This window comes from Labeo rohita, chromosome 4 (genome assembly GCF_022985175.1).
Source record: "Labeo rohita strain BAU-BD-2019 chromosome 4, IGBB_LRoh.1.0, whole genome shotgun sequence".
In the NCBI taxonomy this organism is placed as follows: Eukaryota; Metazoa; Chordata; class Actinopteri; order Cypriniformes; family Cyprinidae; genus Labeo; species Labeo rohita.
In genome coordinates, this window is record NC_066872.1 from 33,653,557 (window position 1) to 33,674,399 (window position 20,843).

At 41.6% G+C, this 20,843-nt stretch overlaps 1 protein-coding gene across 1 annotated transcript in view; it reads left to right on the forward strand.

Annotated features, from left to right (window-relative positions):
- The window catches only part of LOC127163878 (plexin-A4), a 91,609-nt gene that overhangs the window by 47,234 nt on the left and 23,532 nt on the right, over nt 1-20,843 (forward strand). The window contains exons 7-21 of the mRNA XM_051107364.1: nt 897-1,097; nt 1,505-1,601; nt 3,650-3,840; nt 6,968-7,119; nt 7,815-7,932; nt 9,293-9,429; nt 10,545-10,712; nt 10,913-11,006; nt 12,417-12,656; nt 12,741-12,887; nt 13,298-13,532; nt 13,735-13,877; nt 15,142-15,410; nt 19,143-19,209; nt 20,544-20,690. Of these exons, the coding sequence (XP_050963321.1) occupies nt 897-1,097; nt 1,505-1,601; nt 3,650-3,840; nt 6,968-7,119; nt 7,815-7,932; nt 9,293-9,429; nt 10,545-10,712; nt 10,913-11,006; nt 12,417-12,656; nt 12,741-12,887; nt 13,298-13,532; nt 13,735-13,877; nt 15,142-15,410; nt 19,143-19,209; nt 20,544-20,690 (2,406 nt within the window). The remainder of the gene's footprint in view (nt 1-896; nt 1,098-1,504; nt 1,602-3,649; nt 3,841-6,967; nt 7,120-7,814; nt 7,933-9,292; nt 9,430-10,544; nt 10,713-10,912; nt 11,007-12,416; nt 12,657-12,740; nt 12,888-13,297; nt 13,533-13,734; nt 13,878-15,141; nt 15,411-19,142; nt 19,210-20,543; nt 20,691-20,843) is intronic.

A 20,843-nucleotide genomic window follows, 5' to 3' on the forward strand; every position in this document is an offset into this window, starting at 1 on the left:
AGCATTGGTGTGCTTGCGAGGGTGTGCGTTCATGTGTGGTAAAGTGAAATGCTAAGTGTCTCCTGTACTGTAAATATCCGAAAACAGGGTTTATGGGTTCACGCCCATACAAAATACTACCACACTGCAGTTGGACTGCGGCGCATTTTTAAATTCACACTCAGTATTCAATCTGCATTCCGTAGCGCTTTGGTCCAGATAGCACCTCAGTTTGTATTCATCTTACAAAAGCCACCTGAGCACTTTGAACGCCCTGCACTGCATAAATACCACTCTGCGCCAGCTCGTTGGTTTCTTTCGTAGTATCCGAAAGACAGCGTTACATCAGTCTTATAGATTGTAGACAGGGACATACACACACTAAAGAGTTCTTTATCCTCATTCTCCCTTTTAAAATTACATCTTTTTGTCTGCTTGAATTAACGGCACCCACTTTTATTCTTTTTGTAGATAGCCTCTCAAATTATCTATAATGGCTTTTTAAAACTCTGCCCCAGAGCAATTCAGCCATGTTAATGAGCTTCAGACCATCGTTATTGGCCCGTCCTTTCAACCTAAGGAGCAGTCAAGACGGATTTTGATGCTAAGAACAGGCAATGCCCATTTTGAGGATTTGTTGGACCTAACCCATGGATAGGCAAGTTTTGTCCTAGAGAACCACAGTCACGTAGAGCAGTGGTTCTCAATCCTAGTCCTGGGCGACCTCTACTCTGCACATTTTGCATGTCTCCCTTATTTAACACACCTGATTGAGATCATCAGCTCATTAGGAGAGAGATCCAGAGAGAGATAAAAAAAAAAAATGTTGGGGGGGCCCAGGGTTGAGAAACACTGTGTTAAGAGAGAGTTTTTGGTTTGTCTTATTTTTGACCTTGCAGTTTGTTGTTCTCCTGCAGGAATGTCCTCAGCTGCTTCCAGCAGATCGTATCTTGGTTCCCGTGAACGTAGTGAAACCCATCACCCTTCGGGCCAAGAACCTACCCCAGCCACAGTCAGGCCAACGTGGGTACGAGTGTGTGCTCACCATACAGGGTGTGGAGCAGAGAGTTCCCGCCCTTCGCTTCAACAGCTCCAGTGTGCAGTGCCAGAACACATCGGTAAGACTGTGTGTGTGCTTATATGAGTGTGTTCAGTAAACGTTTCAGCGCATTTGTCTGTGGACACAAGGGTACTCATAGAAACAAGGCGCAGAATTTTAAGCAACACAAAAGTCGCAGACGTGATAAAAGCAAGCGGTTGTTTGGAGATTGTGTGAGAGCGGCTTATTTTAGTCGCGAGTGCGTTCTGTCCTGAATATTTAGTGCATGTTTGCTTGTTCTCCCAGCATCAGCAGTGTAGGGATTTTGGAGTCCTCTCCACTGTGTGCTGTGATGAGTTACCCGAGGATGAACCTGCCAGGAATGATAAAAGCGCTCTTCCGGCAGAACACAACTAGTAAATGTGTGTGTCTCTCTCTCTCGCTCTCTCTCTCGCTTTCTTTCTGACTCTGTTCCCATGGCTACAGTACTCGTATGATGGGATGGAGATGAGTAGCCTCCCTGTGGATCTGATGGTCATCTGGAACGGAGACTTCAGCATTGACAACCCGGCCCAAAACAAAGGTGAGGCCTCTGATCCGGCAGCCCTGCTAGTACCCCATGATTCAGTCTCCATAGCAACAGGCTTGCAGCATCCATCCCCTGACATCCTGGTGGAGTCGACTGCGGATAGCCTCTGCTTCTGCTTAACTTCTTCCTCATCTCTTTATTTCTATCTTTTTTGACCTTCCGTTTAACTTAATATCTCATGTTCACACCTCTCATCTTCTCCCTGTGTGTATCTTTGCACCACATGGAAGGTCACAGACATGTTGTGACAATTAGATCTATCTTAGTCTTTAAGCGTTTGTTAAATTAACCTGTGCGTGAACCCACCTGTTAGACAGCCAGTTAGAGACTTGTAGTCTGAGACAGCTGTTCTTTGGCCATAATGACAACTAAATATAATAAAGTTAAACTCAATCCAATACAAGCTGAAATCCAATATTGAAACCTTGAATCATTTTCACTCGAGTCTCAGCCTTAGTCGTCAGGACCACTGGCTTGAATGCCTGCTGCATAAAGCACACAAAATGGAGTTTCAGAGTCTTCATCTGATTGGCTGAATCAAATGCTAGATTTTCAAAAGTATGTAAATTTCACAGTACAGCATAGACTCTTGACAACTTAATACAATGTTCTTGAATAAATGATTTATTGGTTGCACACCAGTTTGTTGTCCTGTTGAACAAAACTAAGTGTGATTGGTTGCCTTACATGTCTGTCAAATGGCCTCTTGGGTCAGGAATTTTTCCATATAGTGGACTTCAGTGGGAGCCAACGGGATGAGGGTCCAAGTTGCAGTTTCAATGTAGCTTCAAATGGCTCTACACAATCAATTTGAACAAGGGTCTTATCTAGCAAAACAATAAAAACGTTTATACTTTTTAACCACAAATGCTTGTCTTGCACTAGTTTGACTTCACACTTTACATAATCATGTTGGAAAGGCCACACGTGACATAGGCGGAAGTATCATGTTTACAAAGTGAACAACAAATGGCCTTTACAAAAAAAGGTAAAACATGTCAGATGATTTTAAAGGTGGAGGAGTAAATGAGATGAACCAGAATACACAGATGAAAAACTAACTGCGCGTGACCTTTCCAACGTGATTACGTAATACGTGAAGTCAACAAGCATTTCTGGTTAAAAAGTATAGAAGTTAGATTTAGTTAGATCGCCAGATAAGACCCTTATTCCTTGTCTGGGATCATGTAGAGCCCTTTAAAGCTTCTATGAAACTTAACTTTGGTCCTTCAACCAGTTGGCTCCCAATGAAGTAAAATGAAGAAAATCCTGGAATGTTTTTGCAATAAACCTTAATTTCTTTGCAACTGAAGAAAAAAGACATGAACATATCTTAATATGTTATGCAGTTTTGCTTCTCAAGTGGTTTTCATCAAGTGGGTGTTTAGATAATTTTACTGGAAAACAAGATAAAAATACTGATTAAGAAAACATTTTTTTGTACTTAAAAAGATGCTCCGACCATTAAAAGAAAATTCAGCCTAATTGTAGAGGCAGTCTGAGCCCTCAGAGATTTTTAAACATGTATGCCCAATGTCAAGACTAGAAGTTCTGAAAACCTTTTCATTGATATGAAATGGGATTTGGATTCAAGTTAAACGTGCCCCTGCTTTAATCCAAATCAATGAACATAGCGCGAATGTGTCTCAGTGTTATTAAAGCGCTGTGTGAAGGTTAGGCTAATTTAGGAGGGGAAGTAAAGTATGTGCGATTTCTCCCTCGCTTCCCACTGAGGGGGAGCCACTCAGGGGGCAGCAGTTGATGGACGGATCATACAAGCATCTAATAGCAATTAAAAATGCCTTTTTGGTTGCCATGGAGATGAAACATAATATCGCTGTACCAGGGAGAGAAGAAGATGAGCAGTTATCTTCAGATCTAAGAGGAAACAAGCGAATAGGGAGCTATGTGATTTCGATCCTATATTTTTTTAGATGTACTTCAAGCCATTGCTGCAAATTACATCACTTTCCATTTTGCTTTGATCGATGTCCCATGGGTCTCCCCACCTGACTTGCCCTTTGCCTTCCGTGTATCTCCAGTGCACCTGTACAAGTGTGACGCCCGACGGGAAAGCTGTGGACTGTGTCTGAAGGCGGACCCTCTGTTTGGCTGTGTGTGGTGTAAGGGAGAGAACCGTTGTTCTCTGAAACAGCACTGTCCTCACCCGCAGAGCATGTGGCTCGAGCACAATGGCATCAATAGCAAGTGCACGCACCCCAAAATCACAAAGGTAAAACTGTGCACCAAACCACACACAAAAATAGACCAGAACACAGATATTGTATAGAAGATCTTCAATGTGGTCTCAGACATTTGGACCCCACTCTATACAGTACATATAGGTCACTTCCCATGACACTGGGGGTCTTTCCCAGGGCTAAAACTGGTTTAGAAGATTTTCAAGGTGAATTCTAAATACTTTATTTAGAGTCAAGCTTAAACTATCTGTTAAATCTTTTATGTCTGGGTTTTTGTCATTCTTAGTGTAGTATTATGTTCCGCAGGTACAATAAAACTCTGATAGCATAAATAGATGTGACAGTAATGCTCAGTTGTACTCACTGGCATATGCAAGTTTTATGGTTAACCATCATTGTGAAGATGAACAGTTGATATAAACAGAACGAAAAGGCAAAGGAGGAACAGATGGGTGCATTGCTGAAAGAGTTATGATGGAAGTGTGACCTTGGGCGAATACCGAGGGTGAAAGAATGGTGAGAAAGAGTGGAAGGATGGAGCGAGGAGGAACATTGAAGCCTCTGCACCACCAACTCCATCTCTAGCGGCCCATCAAAATGATTGATGAACACAGAGCGGAAAGGGAACGCTACCTGTTTGAGTGCCACAGGCTCTGAATGACGAACAGCAGTTGTGTCTGAAGCTTGTTAATCAAAACTTGGAATGCACAGAACAAAAATTATAGAAAGTACTGGAACAAAAGTATGGAATAAAGTAGTTTTTTGCCTAGTTTTACCATCCGCCAGGTTAAAATCTTGTGTCCAATCAATTAGAAAAGTAAAGTATGCCTATCCTCAACAAGCTGCACAATTATTAACGTGTAGTGCAGTGATTTATGCACTAAAGTTTAACACTTGGAGCAGTAATTATATCATAAATCCAGTTCTATCATGACAACTCTCAGAAGATTTTAGCTTGGTAATAGATATGACAAAGTTAATGTATTTAGTCTTGGAGAAACAGATCTGTTACGCTGTTGAATTGCTGAATTCATGACAGATCTTGGCATTTCATTCTGCAAATGCACCTAGATTTTTACAAACTTACAATCTGTTTAAAGTTGGACACTTCAAACAATCACTTCAGTGCTTTGTTTAATCATAGCTGAGGTTCTAATTGCCAATTAACACATTGAAAGACTGAAATGGAAGTAAGCCAAGCCGAGCTGTGGGTATTGTGAAGGGAAGTCCTGGACTGAGCTTCTCTATTTTTATTCCATCTCCAGATCCGAGCTCTCCTCGTGCCTCATAAATACTCTCACTCTCTCTGATTATCACTCTCGGCGTCTTTCTTTCAATTGATCGCCTCACAGGTCGTAATGTATTCTAATGCACTATTACTGTGACATTGTAGATGAGGAATCTTTCGCTGACATTGAAGTGGATGGTGATTAAGTGTTTTTCCTCCAACAACCGTCAATTAGCTTGTCAAAGTCACAAATCTAATCAACTCCCCATCTCCTAATGAAAAGAGACTACTTTGTTTCTCTCTCCAGCTCATGCTCATTTACACTCCTGCTTCATTCTCTTAGCGGGAGGTTGCAATTTTACAATGCCTTTCCAGTAAAGTATGAAAGTGGGTCTGTTATTTCATTTTAAATAATCATTTGGCATATTGTATCACTTAAAGACGTCCCAAAAAGCTATAATGCCCTAAGGGCATTGATAGTATCATAGAAGAGGAAGACTCAGTTTAAACTGGATTACTAGAGAAATAAATTACGACAGTACTATAAAGTTCCGTAAAATGCTTGTTCGTAGTAAACTGGCATGTTTAAAATTTAAACACACAGTCAGAGCCTTTGGGATATCAATATTCCCACAGTGCACCGAAGCCTGTGAGAACCTGTGAAAAACTTGAAGCTCTCCGCTACGATCAGTACATGTGATGGGTTAAAGGGAAATTACCTCTCACCAGGCTGCTAATGAGATCTCTGACCTAAAGTTGGATCATTATCGGGCAGGAAATAATGACAGAGCTGAGATGTTAACATGTCTATATTCCCCTTTGGGATCCGACGGTCCCTCGTTTTGCCAAGATGAGGAATGGGTGTCCTACATTTGGCCTAATAGCCCAGCTGTCAATACACTTATGAGGCCTGACCTCAGACACGTGGGTCAAGACTGCCAGAATATGTTTGATAGGCTCTTTTTATAGTGTTGATGGATAGTCACTCGATAAAAGAGCTGTTCATCTTGTGTGGTTTCAGCTAAACACTGACCTGTATTATTCACGATTGAATGAATTGCATGCTAGTTTTACTCCCCTTTCTTTTCTTTTTACAATAGTTGGAAGACTAGGTTCTGTATGGATCTTGATTATGGCATTTATTAATAACCTTACCAAGTAGGCATAACTCTATCTTCACATCACAAGATGTGTTTTATGGCACAAAAATTGCCAATTAAATTATTGAGTGCGATTTCTTTTTAGTCGCTACATTTTAATGCACCATAAATGCCTTCCTTTAACGGTGTTTAATGAATCGGCAGCCAAGTGTTTCTCGTGTTAATGGTATAACACCACCGAAAGCATGAAGATGCGAGAGATAGCACCGTGCGATTGCATTAGGTACGTTAACTCTAATCAGCCAGATTTGGTACTGCTTAACATCCCTAGGAGCAAAGACTAAAAGGTGTTTGATCACCTGACATGCACAGATGAAAATAAGCATCCTCGTGCACGCCTGTGTTTATATTCCAATCTTAGCAGCATATGATTTTACATGCTGGTGTCGGCATATTTTTTCCCAGACGCCGACTCTGTGTTCATAAATTAGCATGGCTTTGTTTTTGCTATAGGCAGGACTCGGCTGGCTCAGCTGGCTGTGCGGCTGATCATTATTCACTATAAGCACGCAGGCTTTGCTGCTCTGACAGAGAGCGGCCCAATTATCCCACTGAACCAAATCACTCACAGCTTCTCTCGCTGTCGCCCGCCCCTCACACCGTCTCACAATCACTGAGTCCTGCAGGTGCATGAAGGAATCGTTGCTGAGTCATTCTCCACTTCCTGTTGGTTCGAACCAACGATGGAGATGCTGGGGGGGTGTGGGAGCTCTCCATGTTGTTCGTTATTTAATGAGAGTGATTGCACGTAATACTTCACTGTGTCTACAGATCACCCCGCTTCGAGGGCCGCGTGAAGGAGGAACGCTGGTGACTATTCGTGGCGAGAACCTGGGGTTGGAGTTCAGTGAGATTAAGGACCATGTGAAGGTTGCAGATGTGGAATGTACACCGGTACCCGAGGGATATATCCCAGCAGAACAGTAAGTTTCTAAATTCAGAAACACTTTACTATAGTACCAGGCCAGATTTGGCAATTCTTTGTCATTTTTAACACTGATGTAATAACTATCTGTGCTAAATGATGTCACCTCCCTTGAATGGCCTTAATAGATTTGTTTTTAGTCTCTAAACAGATGTTTTTTACAGACACAGCCTGAGTTAGCATAATGCAGGCCTAATTGATGTTGCCAAGAACACTGCGTCTTTTAAAAGTGCTTGATATGGATTGGCAGTAAACACAGAGAAAGCATTAAAGAAACTTTTAATCCGAGGTCAGGACAGCAAAAGATAATTATGCGTTATTTGGCAAGCATTTGAGAAAGTCCTGCTGACAGCATGAAAAATTCTCCAGTATTATTGTCCTGACCTGAAAACCCCTCTCTTTTATTCTGAGTTTCTCTACTGCACATTGCAGCAGCGCAAGTTTATTATTGTTATTGTTATTATTATTATTATTTGGACGCCGTGATAAGCTTCTTACTGTGGTGCATGAGAGAGTTTGACACCTGTCATGGAACGAGGAGGCAGATTAACTCGTCCATATTAACCTATCTCATGCATATATTATTATGGCAGGGACAGGCATTAAAGTCTCTCGTCTAAAGTTTCATAAACGGTTTGCTTGTTATTGTGGAACGGTTCTGGTCGGCTGATTGCATATGTGTGCCTTTTGCAGGATTGTGTGCGAAATGGGAAAAGCAGAACGAAGCCAGTTTGCTGGAAATGTCCAAGTGTGCGTTGGAGAGTGTCGCCCCGAGTTCATGGCCAAGTCATCTAAGTACTACTACTTTGTGGTGAGTACCTCAGCAAATCACTAGCTATAAAATAACCCCCAATGAACTGCTGCTCCGTCTACTATGTTCTTAATCATGTCTGTATAATTACAAGTGTGTGCCACTTCAGGGTTTAAAGTGCTTGGATTTACTGTTTTGTCTCTAATAAAGAGTGAACACGTTGGCCATGTAGCTCTGCTGATGTACTTAGTCATATCAACGGGCACTTGACCCCACCAAGTGTTCGGTCAGCACCCAGAGAGGCTAACCATAAAACTTGCGTTTTACAGCTGCTGTTGTGCAAGATCGTTTCCTCCTACAGAATCCTTTCCCTCCTTTGCACAGGCATTATTTTGGTTCTTTTACATAATGTAGTTTACTTAACATTTCCCTTGATAGCGATCTTGACTTGCTAAAACAATTGGTGAATAAGACAAATGTAAGCTTGAAGTTTATTTGTTTTAGACATTTGAAGAAAGTTGTGTATCAACTTTTAAGGCTGAGACTTCCAGTTCATTAGCCGCTATAGGGAAATAATGAGAAGAAAAACAATGTGCAGTAAATGCTAAAACTGTTTGCACTACAAACCAATGTGCTTATAATTCTGCTGTAAAATAGTATGGTAAGACACACCAATTTGCAATGTCAAGCAGCAAAACAAGCTGTTTTGTACAGCTAAAAACAGCTGGATGTGGATGAGACCAGAAGCCAGACTGATAAAATTTACAAATGCCCATGCCATCTTGTATGGGAAGAAAAAGGTGGATATGTAAACCCATAAGCAAGGCTTGCAGGTGAATCATTTAGCATTATGATGAGCTGATAAGCTAGCAGGCTAGTGGTATTCTAACTGAGAAAATCTAAGAAGAATTGTCAGTTATACAATTCATCTGCATATATGGTCGAGATCACATACATAAAGTGATTTTGTAGGTTTTTCAGATCAATTAAAAGATCTTTCAGCCAGTAGGATTTCATGGTTGACACTCATTTTTATATCCATCATACACTTTTCTCCTATTTCTAGTACTCCCAGTAGTGCTGCACATGCTGATATAACACCCATAATCAGATTGTGATCCAGCCATCCAAATGAATTGTGCTGCAGTGTAATTTTTCCCGTTATAGAGCCATTTTATAGCTTTTATCAGTTTTATGCAAACATTAATGGCTTTTATGTCTCATTCATATGTAGTAATTGGATTATGTGTTTCTTGGGTGAGCAGGGCAATTGGTGTTCTGAGAAAAAGGAGGTGATAATCAGATTGGGAGAAAGATACAGAGGAATGAAAAACATGAGGGATTGCTCCCTCACCTCTGTCGTGTGATGTGTGCGCTTGTAAATAATTCCCAGTGGTTGTTTTGACATTGCTTTCTACAGATACCCAGACTGTTGAGTTTAAAGCCGAATCGAGGGCCGGTATCTGGGGGCACCATAGTCAACATCACCGGCAGCAACCTGGACGCGGGCAGCAATGTGTCAATCATGTTCAAAGACCAGAAGTGCACCTACCAAAGGTAGGGTTGAATGGAAAACTACAGCATATTACCCTTTAAGATGTCATCATCCTTTTTGGTCATTCAGAGCCTCTGGCAAATCCAAACCACCAAAGAAAGTCAATACTGATCTTAAGAGCTTGAGAGTTTCTGATCTGTAATCAATAACATCAATAGTCATCACTCTCTTCTTGCATCAGGTAGAGCCACAGTGTCTGATCATATGAGCAGAAGATTAAATTAGGTCTAGTATGCTTTGCTTTAATGGGAATACTCTTTACAGCCACATAAATCCAATTAAACCAACTCTTTAATAATACTAAACCAATACCAAAAGCAGGTATCAATACAATTGTAGACCAATTTGGAATAGATGGCACCATTAAGTTGCAGCTTGCAGCTTGCAGCCTGCGCGCATTGTGATAGCAGAAAAACACTGTTAACAAATGGACTAAAATGGGTAAAATCCATGAAATAAGTGTATATAATGTGTCTTTGGATGTCAGAACCGGAGTGCAGATCATTTTTATAGAATTCTGTCATCAAAGACACCATTATGAAACCTGCTATGATTACCTCACTTTTAAAGCATAAATTTGATTTAAGCAATAGGTCTACATAATATTCACATATGCAGTTCATAGGGGACGTGGTGTATTAGCCCTACAGTTACAGCTTGAAATACTGTTTAAACCTATGACATTTTACATAACATTTACCGATTTTATCTTTTGATCTATTTTATATTTTGACTATTTTTCTCACAAATGCAAGTTTTTATCTCCTAGTTTGGACTTTATAAACGATTTAACAATAGTGAGTTCGTCAATTCTGAGGAAAAAAGCCAGAAGTGGGGGATATAAACTCATGATTCTGAGCTGAGGGGAAAAAAGAAAATGATGAGTTGATTTTTCTCATCAGAATTGTGAGAATAAAGTCAGAATTTTGATATATAAACTAAAATTGACCTTTTTTTCAATTCCATGGCTTCCGTAGACTGATACCTGAAAACTGTCATTTTCTGTCACCTGATAGAATTTCCATTTTTTGGATTGAAAGTTTTAGTTTAAAACTTAAATAAAGAACATCTCTTTTTTTCAGTCTCATACACTGTTTTTTTCTGTTTGACAAAACAGGAGAGGAGGACAGTGGATAACGTGTCGTTCTCATGCCTCCATGCAAGGCTACGGAAATGTGTCAGTATCTGTCTTTGTGGATAAAGCCCATATTCACAAAGATCTCAAGTTTGAGTATGTGGAGGACCCCACCATCACCAAACTTGAACCTGAGTGGAGCATTTTCAGGTGTGTGTACTACAAGCCATTTAAAACAAGGTCGTTGGGGAAACAACCCATTATGTTGCCCCAGACTGAGCAATTTTTCAAATTGGTTATCATTATGAACATTTTATGGTTGAAAATGTATGCATTGTTGATTTTAATCTAAAAGAAATTATCTAAAGAACCTAAGTGAAAGTTTAACAAACATGGTGTTGTTTTCACAGTGGCAACACACCATTGACTGTGACTGGAACAAACCTGGACATCATCCAGACTCCTCTCATCAGAGCCAAGTATAAGAACTTGGAGACGGTCAACGTAAGTGCAAACGTTTTCCACAGTAAACGATCACTCGGCCTTCACCTAACCTGAGGCTAGTGAACTGGAATGACCATTAGCAGGCTATTCCCCCTGCTCCAATCACCTGTGTCGGCCGCGCACCATTGGATCCAGGACAGTAGCTGCATAAAAGAGGGAAATGAGAGAGAGAGAGACAAAGAAACAGACAGAGAACAGGAAAACTGCCAGGTCTCAGCAGCAGTAGCAGCAATGTTCCCATTGTGCAGGAAAGAGGAGAATGCCGTAACACAGGGTGGATGCATAGACAAGGCTATCATGTTGCCCGTCTTCAGAATGGACCCAAAGAGCCATGGGAGGCTGCACTCAGTGAGATCTGATTGAAAGGCAGCAGAGACAAAAGAGCGTAATGTTATCTCGTGCACGTATCTCACACATGGCCGCGTTTAGCATCTGGGCTGCGATATGATTAGGCTTTGGCACACTGCTCCTCAAAGCACGGCAGAAAAAAGTCATACCCTACCTTGTAGTCTCTGAAAGAAGTTGTTTGTGGGGCACAAGACGTCTCATATCCTTGTTTGTAATGCGATCGCTCATAACTAGTCTGAAAAGAGTTTGACCAGACTTGCGTTGAAAAAAAAAAAAAAGTTGACCTGAAATCTGTTTTATCTTGAACACTTCCACCCGTTACGACCTTCCATAGAAATCTTTGTGTTAGAAGAAGTGAAGGTTCGACTGCCTGGCTGCTACGGCTTTGTGAGGAATCCAATTAAAATGACTGGAGATATCTGTAGGGATGTTTTTGATGGCAAGTCTGCTGTCTGGGTACTTTAACAACCAATTGCAAAGCAGTGTGGGTTCACAAAACTCAAGGGTCTTGTCTGGCTTTTTATTTATACGCTTCAAAGGAAATGCGTGTATAGGTTTGAATAAACCTACGCCATGACTTTACATTTAATAAACTTGACCTGAAGGGGGAAAAGTAAAGAAGTGGGCTGAGAAACACTGACTTTCTGTAAATACCAATGTATAGAGAATCAAATTAAGTACTCAATGGTCTGACAAGCGCATTTAGCTGCAGTATGTATATGTGACCTATGTGAGAGAAAGATGAAGACAGACTGAAAGTCAAGGAGAGATGACAATGTCAAATCTCTTTCAGGGAACCAAAGGTAAGTGCGGTTAGTTACCCGTCGGTGAGTCACCAGCACTGCAGGCGCAATCAGAGTGTGGCCATTTTAAAAGTGCTAATAATTTAGTGCTGCTTTGTTGAGACAAAACCCCCTTTGTAGGAAGTTGAGGTTAAATCCAGGTATTTTTATTCATGCAATGGAGAATAGTTGTAAATCTAAATGTTTGTTTTATTCTAAATTGCACATGGACTGCAAATGACTGACTGAATGTTCAATATCATCTATTTCCTCTAACCAGATATGCCAGGTTTTGAGTCCCACCACTATGCAGTGCATGGCCCCAGAGCTTCCCTACAGTCTAAGCAGGCAGAAGGAAGTGCCAGAGAGACCTGATGAGTTCGGCTTCATCCTGGACAACGTTCAGTCTGTGCTGTCCCTCAACAACACCAACTTCATCTACTATCCAAATCCAGTGTTTGAACCGCTCAGTGTGTCTGGGGTCCAGGAGCTCAAGCCAGGGTCTCCCATCATACTCAAGGTTAATCAAGCATTGTAAATTTCAGCATTGTCTGTCTTTCGATTGTCAATTGCAGTTGATACAAATTGTAAATGTGATTTGCAGGGTAGAAACTTCCTCCCTCCAGCCCCGGGTGGCAATGGGAAGCTGAACTACACTGTTCTGATTGGAGACAAACCTTGCACATTAACTGTATCAGATACTCAACTGCTCTGCGAATCGCCCAATCTGACTGGACGCCACAAGGTTCTGGTAAGCTGCAGAATACTGGGGCTCATATCCACTTTTCGCAGTTAACTAATGCTTTGGGGACTTTGTGGTTATTGTACTTTTTGAGAGGCAGACAGAAATAGAAAATACCTTCCCAATAAGGCTTATTAGAGCTGAAAAACCTAATAAAACTTTTTATGCTTCTCAACGGGTACTGTGGGTGGCTGCCTAATTCACTGCCTGCTAGTTGACAGTTGTACAAAAGAAAGTGCCACAGACCTTTACAGTCATGAACTGGCCTTATGATGACCCAGTAACATCAAATAAAATAGTATTCTCCATCTTTAGATGTATATCTGCTTCGAATGGTAGCTCAGGTAGCAGTCTAACGATTTTATCTACTATAAAGTGTTGGATTCATTCAAATCTTCAAAAATTTTGCTCCATTTTAGGCTCGCGTAGGTGGCATCGAGTTTTCTCCAGGTGTGGTCCACATCACCTCAGACAGCCCTCTCAGCAGCACCGCCGTCATTAGCATTGCTGGGGCAGGAGGCCTTCTCATCTTCTTCATCGTCATTGTCCTCATTGCCTACAAGCGTAAATCTCGTGAGAGCGACCTCACTCTCAAACGCCTGCAGATGCAAATGGACAACCTGGAGTCCAGAGTAGCCTTGGAGTGTAAGGAGGGTAAGTGGTCAGGAAGTGGTTTGACTCTGAATTTGAAAATTGATTTTAATCCAGATCATGAGTCAGAATTTGCTCGGATTTGAACAATCCAGTAAACAGTGATCAAAGAACTTCAAAAAAAAAGCCTCTGCAATGTTTGCACAGGCTGGGAAGTATTTACTGATCTCAGACTATTTGTTTTTCACATTTTGCATTTCCACAGCATTTGCAGAGCTACAAACAGACATTCATGAGTTGACCAGTGATCTGGACGGAGCTGGTATTCCATTCCTGGACTACCGCACGTACACAATGCGAGTCCTGTTCCCTGGCATCGAGGAGCACCCTGTACTTAGAGACCTGGAGGTAATCAATTTTACTGATGCAAAAATGTTTTGTGAAATAACAAATTTGCATCCTTTAACTCCAGTTTCAGAGATGTACATGCATATATTTGCATATTCATGTATGCATGTAATTACTGCACATTGTACCTGTGTGAGGAACAGTCACAATAATGTCTGCTAAGTATATTTTTTTCCTTTCTGTTTTTCGCATCTGAAGGACTAACAGCACAGTGGGGTAGTTGGGAATTAAAGCTGTCACTGCGCTGTTTGTGTTCACCCTCAGTAAACAAAAGGCAGCAGCTCTCATTATAATCTACATGCGTGCTCTTTCTCTCTCTCTCGCTCATTTTTTTTCTTAAAGTAATGAGCTGCTCTCTGATTCACAATCAGTCTTTCGTTAATAACAGTAATGACATGCGACTGTTTTTTTTTTTTTTTTTTTCCTGTGTGTGTGGAACAGAATTAAAATCTAACACAGGATACACCGAGCTACGGGTTATTTACACCCCACTATGACAGTGATGGACAGTTTTAATTGAATCGCACACACATAAAGCCAACATATGAGCCATACCTTACCTGCTTATGCCAGCTGAGCTCTGGTTCTAATCAGCTATATCAATTAAGACTTAATTGGAATAAACGTCCCCTCTCTCTGGAAAAGTTTATTGTAAAATCACAGCTAATGACAGGAGCCGTCTCGAGATTCTGACAGGTGTTTAATGATTATTGATGAGGAAAATGACATCGAAGTGTTTTTGGTATTAGATATTCTAAGTGCACAATAAATGCATCTTAACCCAGTGAGGAGCTGCTATTAGATGTACGCTGTTCATATATGTCCTTGTTTTTTATTTGTTTAATGTATTTGGTTCTCTGCCTGTGGGTCTAACAAATGCTGGAGGCCAAATGAAAGAGCTGGAAAAAGTTTTTCATTCAAATAAGCCTGAAGTTTAAGTGAGCAATCTTAAATTTGTGATAAGTTGGTTAGCTCTAATTGAATAGGCTACTTAAAATCGACATTAAATAATGCCATCATTGAATGCATTTCCGATTTAAAATGTAGAAAATGTAAAGCGGGACTTAATAGTACATAAATAAATACAACAATTGAAATAAAATATTCTCCTTTTTACTTATGAATGACGTTCACTAATAAATTGTGCAGAGTAAGACCAAGGATGTGTATTTATAAAGCAAATGGTGTCATAAATATGTTGATGCTGTGTAAATATCACATTCAGGCTGTGAAATGTCATCTGTTTGTAACCATTTTGCTGCAGGTGCCAGGTTACAGACAGGAACAGGTGGAGAAGGGCCTAAAACTATTTGGACAGCTTATTAACAACAAGGTTTTCCTGCTGTCCTTCATCCGAACCCTAGAGTCTCAGAGAGGCTTCTCCATGCGAGACCGCGGCAATGTCGCCTCCTTAATCATGACCGTTTTGCAAAGCAAACTGGAGTATGCGACGGACGTGCTCAAACACCTGCTGTCTGACCTCATTGACAAGAACCTGGAAAGCAAGAACCATCCCAAACTCTTACTCAGAAGGTACTAGACACATTACACATGAAGAGTCATCTCAAAAATCTAGTCCTGCAGTTCAGTGGGTTTTACTGATTATAAATGCCCCTCAAGTGAGTGTAATCAACAGAGCGCATGTTCTAAATTTTGGGATCATTTCAATCTGCCTGATTCTAATTATAGTCAACTTCATAGAAGAGAGCAGATGACCTTTGCAAATCGTCTTTTATATCTGGACTCTACAGTACGCTGAATGGGAATAATTGCTTTGGGGGACATCAAAATGCACACTTTCTTTCCCAAACATTTAATGCACTGACATGCTCATCATTAAATTGTAATTGGAAATAATTAGTTTGAGATCCAATTAACAGTGCGCTAAAAACCTACTGAATGTAGGGAGATATGTGAACCTCAATTCCCCATGCAATCAACTCCTTTGTATCCCTGTAATCTAACAGCATAGAGGGCAAAATTATTACGATACCATATTGATTTTTCCCCTCTCCGCTCATTTGAACACTTCTAATGTTTCTTTAATTTTTCTTAATGTTCTAGCGATCGATTTGTAAAGTCAGTTGACTGACACTTCTGATATTTTTGCTAATTGAAACTACTGGGATGAGTGCTTTCAGAGCAAAATAATGACATGGAATGCAAAATAATGTATTGGTCAAAACAAGCTCGCTAATAGCGAGAGGCTGATCATGTGACAGCTACAAGAGGAGCTCCCTTACTGAATCATAACTGATTCAACACCCTTGATGGCAGGCGTGATTAATTGAAACAAGCCAAGGGAAGATTAATTGCACAAAGAGCTGCTGTACATATTAGCGGTGGAAAATAAAAGAGATTTTTCGTCGTTTCAGTCAGGCTTCTGTTAGAGACAAAAAACTGTCACCTTTTTGTATGTACCTGAAGTACCAAGTGCATTTGCACTTGGAGATTGTTTAGCTACAGTGTCCCATTATAGTCCAGTGGCTCTCAGCAGGTTTTGCTTAAGACTTAACACTATGCAAAAACAGTATTTGTTAATGTTGGATTTTTCTGCTCATTTTTGGGTTGTTATCCTCCAGATGAGAAGCGCTGTTTCAGTCCATATATTTCAATGGATTAGACCCTCACGGGTATATAGAGCGATCTTCACCACATGGAACCTGTCTAACCTCCAGCACCTGCTTAGCAAAGAGCGATACGGAGCAGTGGGCCAGAACAGAGAAGCTTAAGCTGTTGTCTGAGAATAATTTTCTCATCCCTGTCTCTCTTTCACTGCATGATTTCCAAATCTGTGTTTAAAATGCAGAGAAGCAGGACATCTTTGGCAGAAGCCTCCAACCAGCTTTCGTTTCCCCATTTCCAAGAAAGCGCTCGCGACGGCCGCCCCATCTGTCCAGCCTCAACCTGAGTTCACAAGCACACACAGGCTAACTAACTAACGGGCGGCTTCTAGAACCATCTGTCGTGTTTCTTCTTCTTCCTCGCTCCCTGCAGCCTACTCTCCTCGTCTACGAATAAAAATAACCTCTTAGATCATGTAGCCCATTTTATGTATGGCATCAGTGGGTCTCCTGTCCTGCATATGCTCAAACACATATTTTCACTCAGACATTTACTGACCAACTCCTTCGAATCCAGTTCCTTCACACACACACACACACACACACAGAGTCAGGCAGAGCTGAATAGAAGTCCTGTGATTATTCTCTGGGGATAATCCTTAGTGAAGGGGGACCATGGTTACGCAGCGGGACCCGACAGTGCGCCGAGCGGACAATCTTCTCCACGTGAGGCGGAGTGCGAAATTGAAATTATTCCTGGCTTCAAGCTGCGTTCTTTAACACATGTGCATTACCAGGGGTTTGTTTCAATGGACGATTGTTTGGTTAAGAAAATAAAGCCTGATGCTGCAAGGTAAATAACGTCAGCCTATTAGCCAGGTGTTTTATAGCAGACTGAGACCAACTCTCTTTACTCAGTCAACGTCACACGCTTAGCAACTTGTTTACGAGATGCATTTTCTGCATATAACACATATTTGCAGTGCAGTATCTGTCATAGAGTGACAGTTCTAATTTTTGCAGGGTCTGGAATCATAAACCACTCTCAGGTCCTCGACGTTGGCAGAGCTGGCTGTTCACATCCATTTGCGGTGGCAGAAAGCAGCATCAAATGTAAATGGCCTTTGCTGGATGCGAGAGATGATGAGGAAGATATATGGCGCTCTTTCCTGTACCTCTTTCTCTTGTTTATGGAGCATAGCTCCAATGTGCCTCTTTGCACATTCGGCATGGAGGAATCCTCCAGCAGATTTTACTCGGTTCCACTTCGAAATGGCTGTTTAATCAGGGGGAACTAAGCACCAGGTGCTGCCCACATCCCATTCCTCACCGCTGGATGGGCATCGCTTTTCCTGCCTCCCTAAACCAAAGCCAAACAAGCTCTCGCTCTCTGTGCCAGTGATATGTGACATAAGGATTTGGGGGACAGTGATAGTTGGTTGCTCTTGGCGCTGTGGTAGAGTTATGGAGAGGTTGTGCCAGGATTGTCTGGCAACGAGGCTACTTATTCTCCCTCCGGTGAGCCGAGAGGTAACACAGGATATGGGTAAGTGAGTTTATGGGGTCTTGCCAACAATAATTACCATCAAACCAGCCGATAGCACAAGAAAGAGAAAGCTAATGGGAATAACAGTACACCGAGGCGAAAAGGTGGTGCTTTCTTCCTTTATCTGTTTTTTGTACTGCAGTCCATCTCCGGGTTTTCCCCCGCCTGCCGTTTCTCTTGTAATTGGTCCAGGAATTGAGAACAGTCGGGAGTGAGGATGATTACAGGGCAGTGTTAGGATGGAGATGAAAGGAAAGATGAAACGTGACCCCGTTGACCTCTGGACCTGTCCTTCTTTGGCCCACTCAAGGCAGTGGCTACAAAACAAGGGGACACTAATCCTTTCCAGGTGTTGCGCCAGCTTAGCGGGCACACGCAGGCACACATACGTGCACATGTACACACGGTACTGCGCAGCGGCGGGTCTCAATACGGCAGCGGGACATAGGGAATGCAGGTGGCAGCTGGGATACAGGGCGGCAGAGGAGGCGTAGACACAGCACACACACCACAATGCTGTAATCCTGAAATATTGATGCTCTGTGCCATGGCTCATTGCAGGGCGCCTTGGCAATTCACCAGCTCCCTGCGGCACACACAGGCTGGAGACACCGGATCCACGTATATTGAGTTTCACTTTGTTATAGTTATTATGTATGTACATCTCTCATGCCGGATCAGAGCCTGTGGTCCAAGAGAAGGTGTTAGCCAATCGTGATGTACCCCAATGCACCCCGGCCCTCCATTCAGCCACCTATTGTAACGTGATCCATTTCGAGCTCAATAGCCAGACTGTGGGGGGGAAGGAAATGAGTCCGGTCTTATTCCAGGCCAGAGCAGGTTCACTTGGCATCAATCCAGCCGGATCATATAAAGGCTTTTAATTGGGTTTCTTGTATTAGGGTCTCGTGGATTATTGTGGTAATAAAGACAGCCCGCAGATTGGGGCTATAGATTCCAGAGCGCAATTCATGTTCCAGCAATTATGCTTGTTTAACAAAGTCCTATTCATTAGGAGACACCGTCCTTTGTGAAGTGAATTTTTCATGGTCGTGGTAATCGCATTTGTGCGTGACACTCACAGTGATAATCGTGGCTTTGTGCTGCTTTTATTTATTTATTTATTTACTCTGTTTGTATTTGTTTGTTTTCCAGAACGGAGTCTGTGGCTGAGAAAATGCTCACAAATTGGTTCACTTTTCTGCTATACAAATTCCTCAAGGTAAGTCTGTGTTGTGCATATGGATATGTTGTCCTACTACATATTCAGGTCTGGGCAGCTGAAATGTAAGAATATTCAGATTAGTGGTTGACCGATATGCAAAGAAAGGAGATCAGTCACCTTCAAGGTCATTTGGCACATGCACTGTTGAGCACAGAGGAGTCAAGTGAAGTCCTGCGGGAGTGTTGGCAGTGATGCACTGCAGGTGTTTGACAGAGAAAGTGTGTGTGTGTCTTGCATATGCGTATGAATACGTGTAGGTGTGTATGTACATCTGTACATAAGTATGCCTGCATGCACTTTTAATCAAAGAGGGTTTAAACTTGGCAAACTCTTGCTGACTTCAGCTTTTCTGTTCCTATAATGAGACAGTCGGCTTAGCAGGTGCTGCTCAATTCTACATATAGCACTGTGGCCGTCAGCACCACCGTGGTTCTCTCTAGCACTTGTCATTAATCTCTTAATAAACACATCTGCTGCAATCAAAACATGGCATGTGCAATTTCGCAAGTGTACAGAAATGTCCTGAAATTCTGGAATGTACAAAGCAGGCAATAAATTCTGGAAGTCAGGGCTGTTTTGTCCAGTCTGGTTTAACGGATTAGACCTGAGTGAATGAAGCTGAAACATCACTTGAGAGCTTCAGGATTCATTTAAGCTCAAATTGGACTGTACTGTAAGAGAAGGACTTTATTGTGACCTCATCCATGCGAAACCATAACATTATTATTGCAGTCACAGCACATTGGTTTGAGTATTATTGAACAGTGCTTGACCAGCTGCCCAGACCACTAGTCAGTTTTACTGGCCATTTCTCATTTCAACAAGCATATTTTTTTCCAAATTCAACTACAGACACAGCTCAGGGATCTTCAGCAGGGGGTCTACCAATTGTTGCTTGATCTTAAAAAATGGTTAACAGATAATGTTTAGCTAAATTGAAAATTTTTTCACGTAAAATAAAGATTATTTTAATGGCTTTGAGATGTATATGTACAGATGTGTCAATTAATTGCATGCCGCAATTCTTTATAATCATAACAAAGTATGTAAATACATTAATATGGTACAAAATTTGACACCAGGCTGAAAACGCAACACTTTATACAATATTTAATAGTGAGTCCCTGCTCTGTCTGTCCACCAAGGATCGAGTTTAACTATTGAAATTGTTGCGTCACTTGAAATTGACACACTAGTTCCACGACTGTACAGCTCCTTTCAAAATGTCTATAACTGTTACTGAATGAGGGAATGACAGCCCACATTCTCTGTAGGTGGTTGGTGTGAAATTTAAGAGAGTGAAAGTGACAGTGTCTTTTTTCCTTGTGTAGGAGTGTGCCGGGGAGCCCCTCTTCTCTCTTTTCTGTGCCATAAAGCAACAAATGGAAAAAGGCCCCATCGACTCCATCACCGGAGAAGCCCGCTACTCACTCAGTGAAGACAAGCTCATCAGACAGCAAATTGATTACAAGACTCTGGTAAGGCTCTGAACCACAGCGAGGAACAGTTTTGGAAGGATAGAGAAAGAGAGGAGTATACTAAAATAGGAATGAAGAAAAAGACTAGGATAAATGGGTGAGAAAGAGGCTAAGAAGCGTGAAAGCATTCAGGTGTGGAGGTAGAGAGAAGGG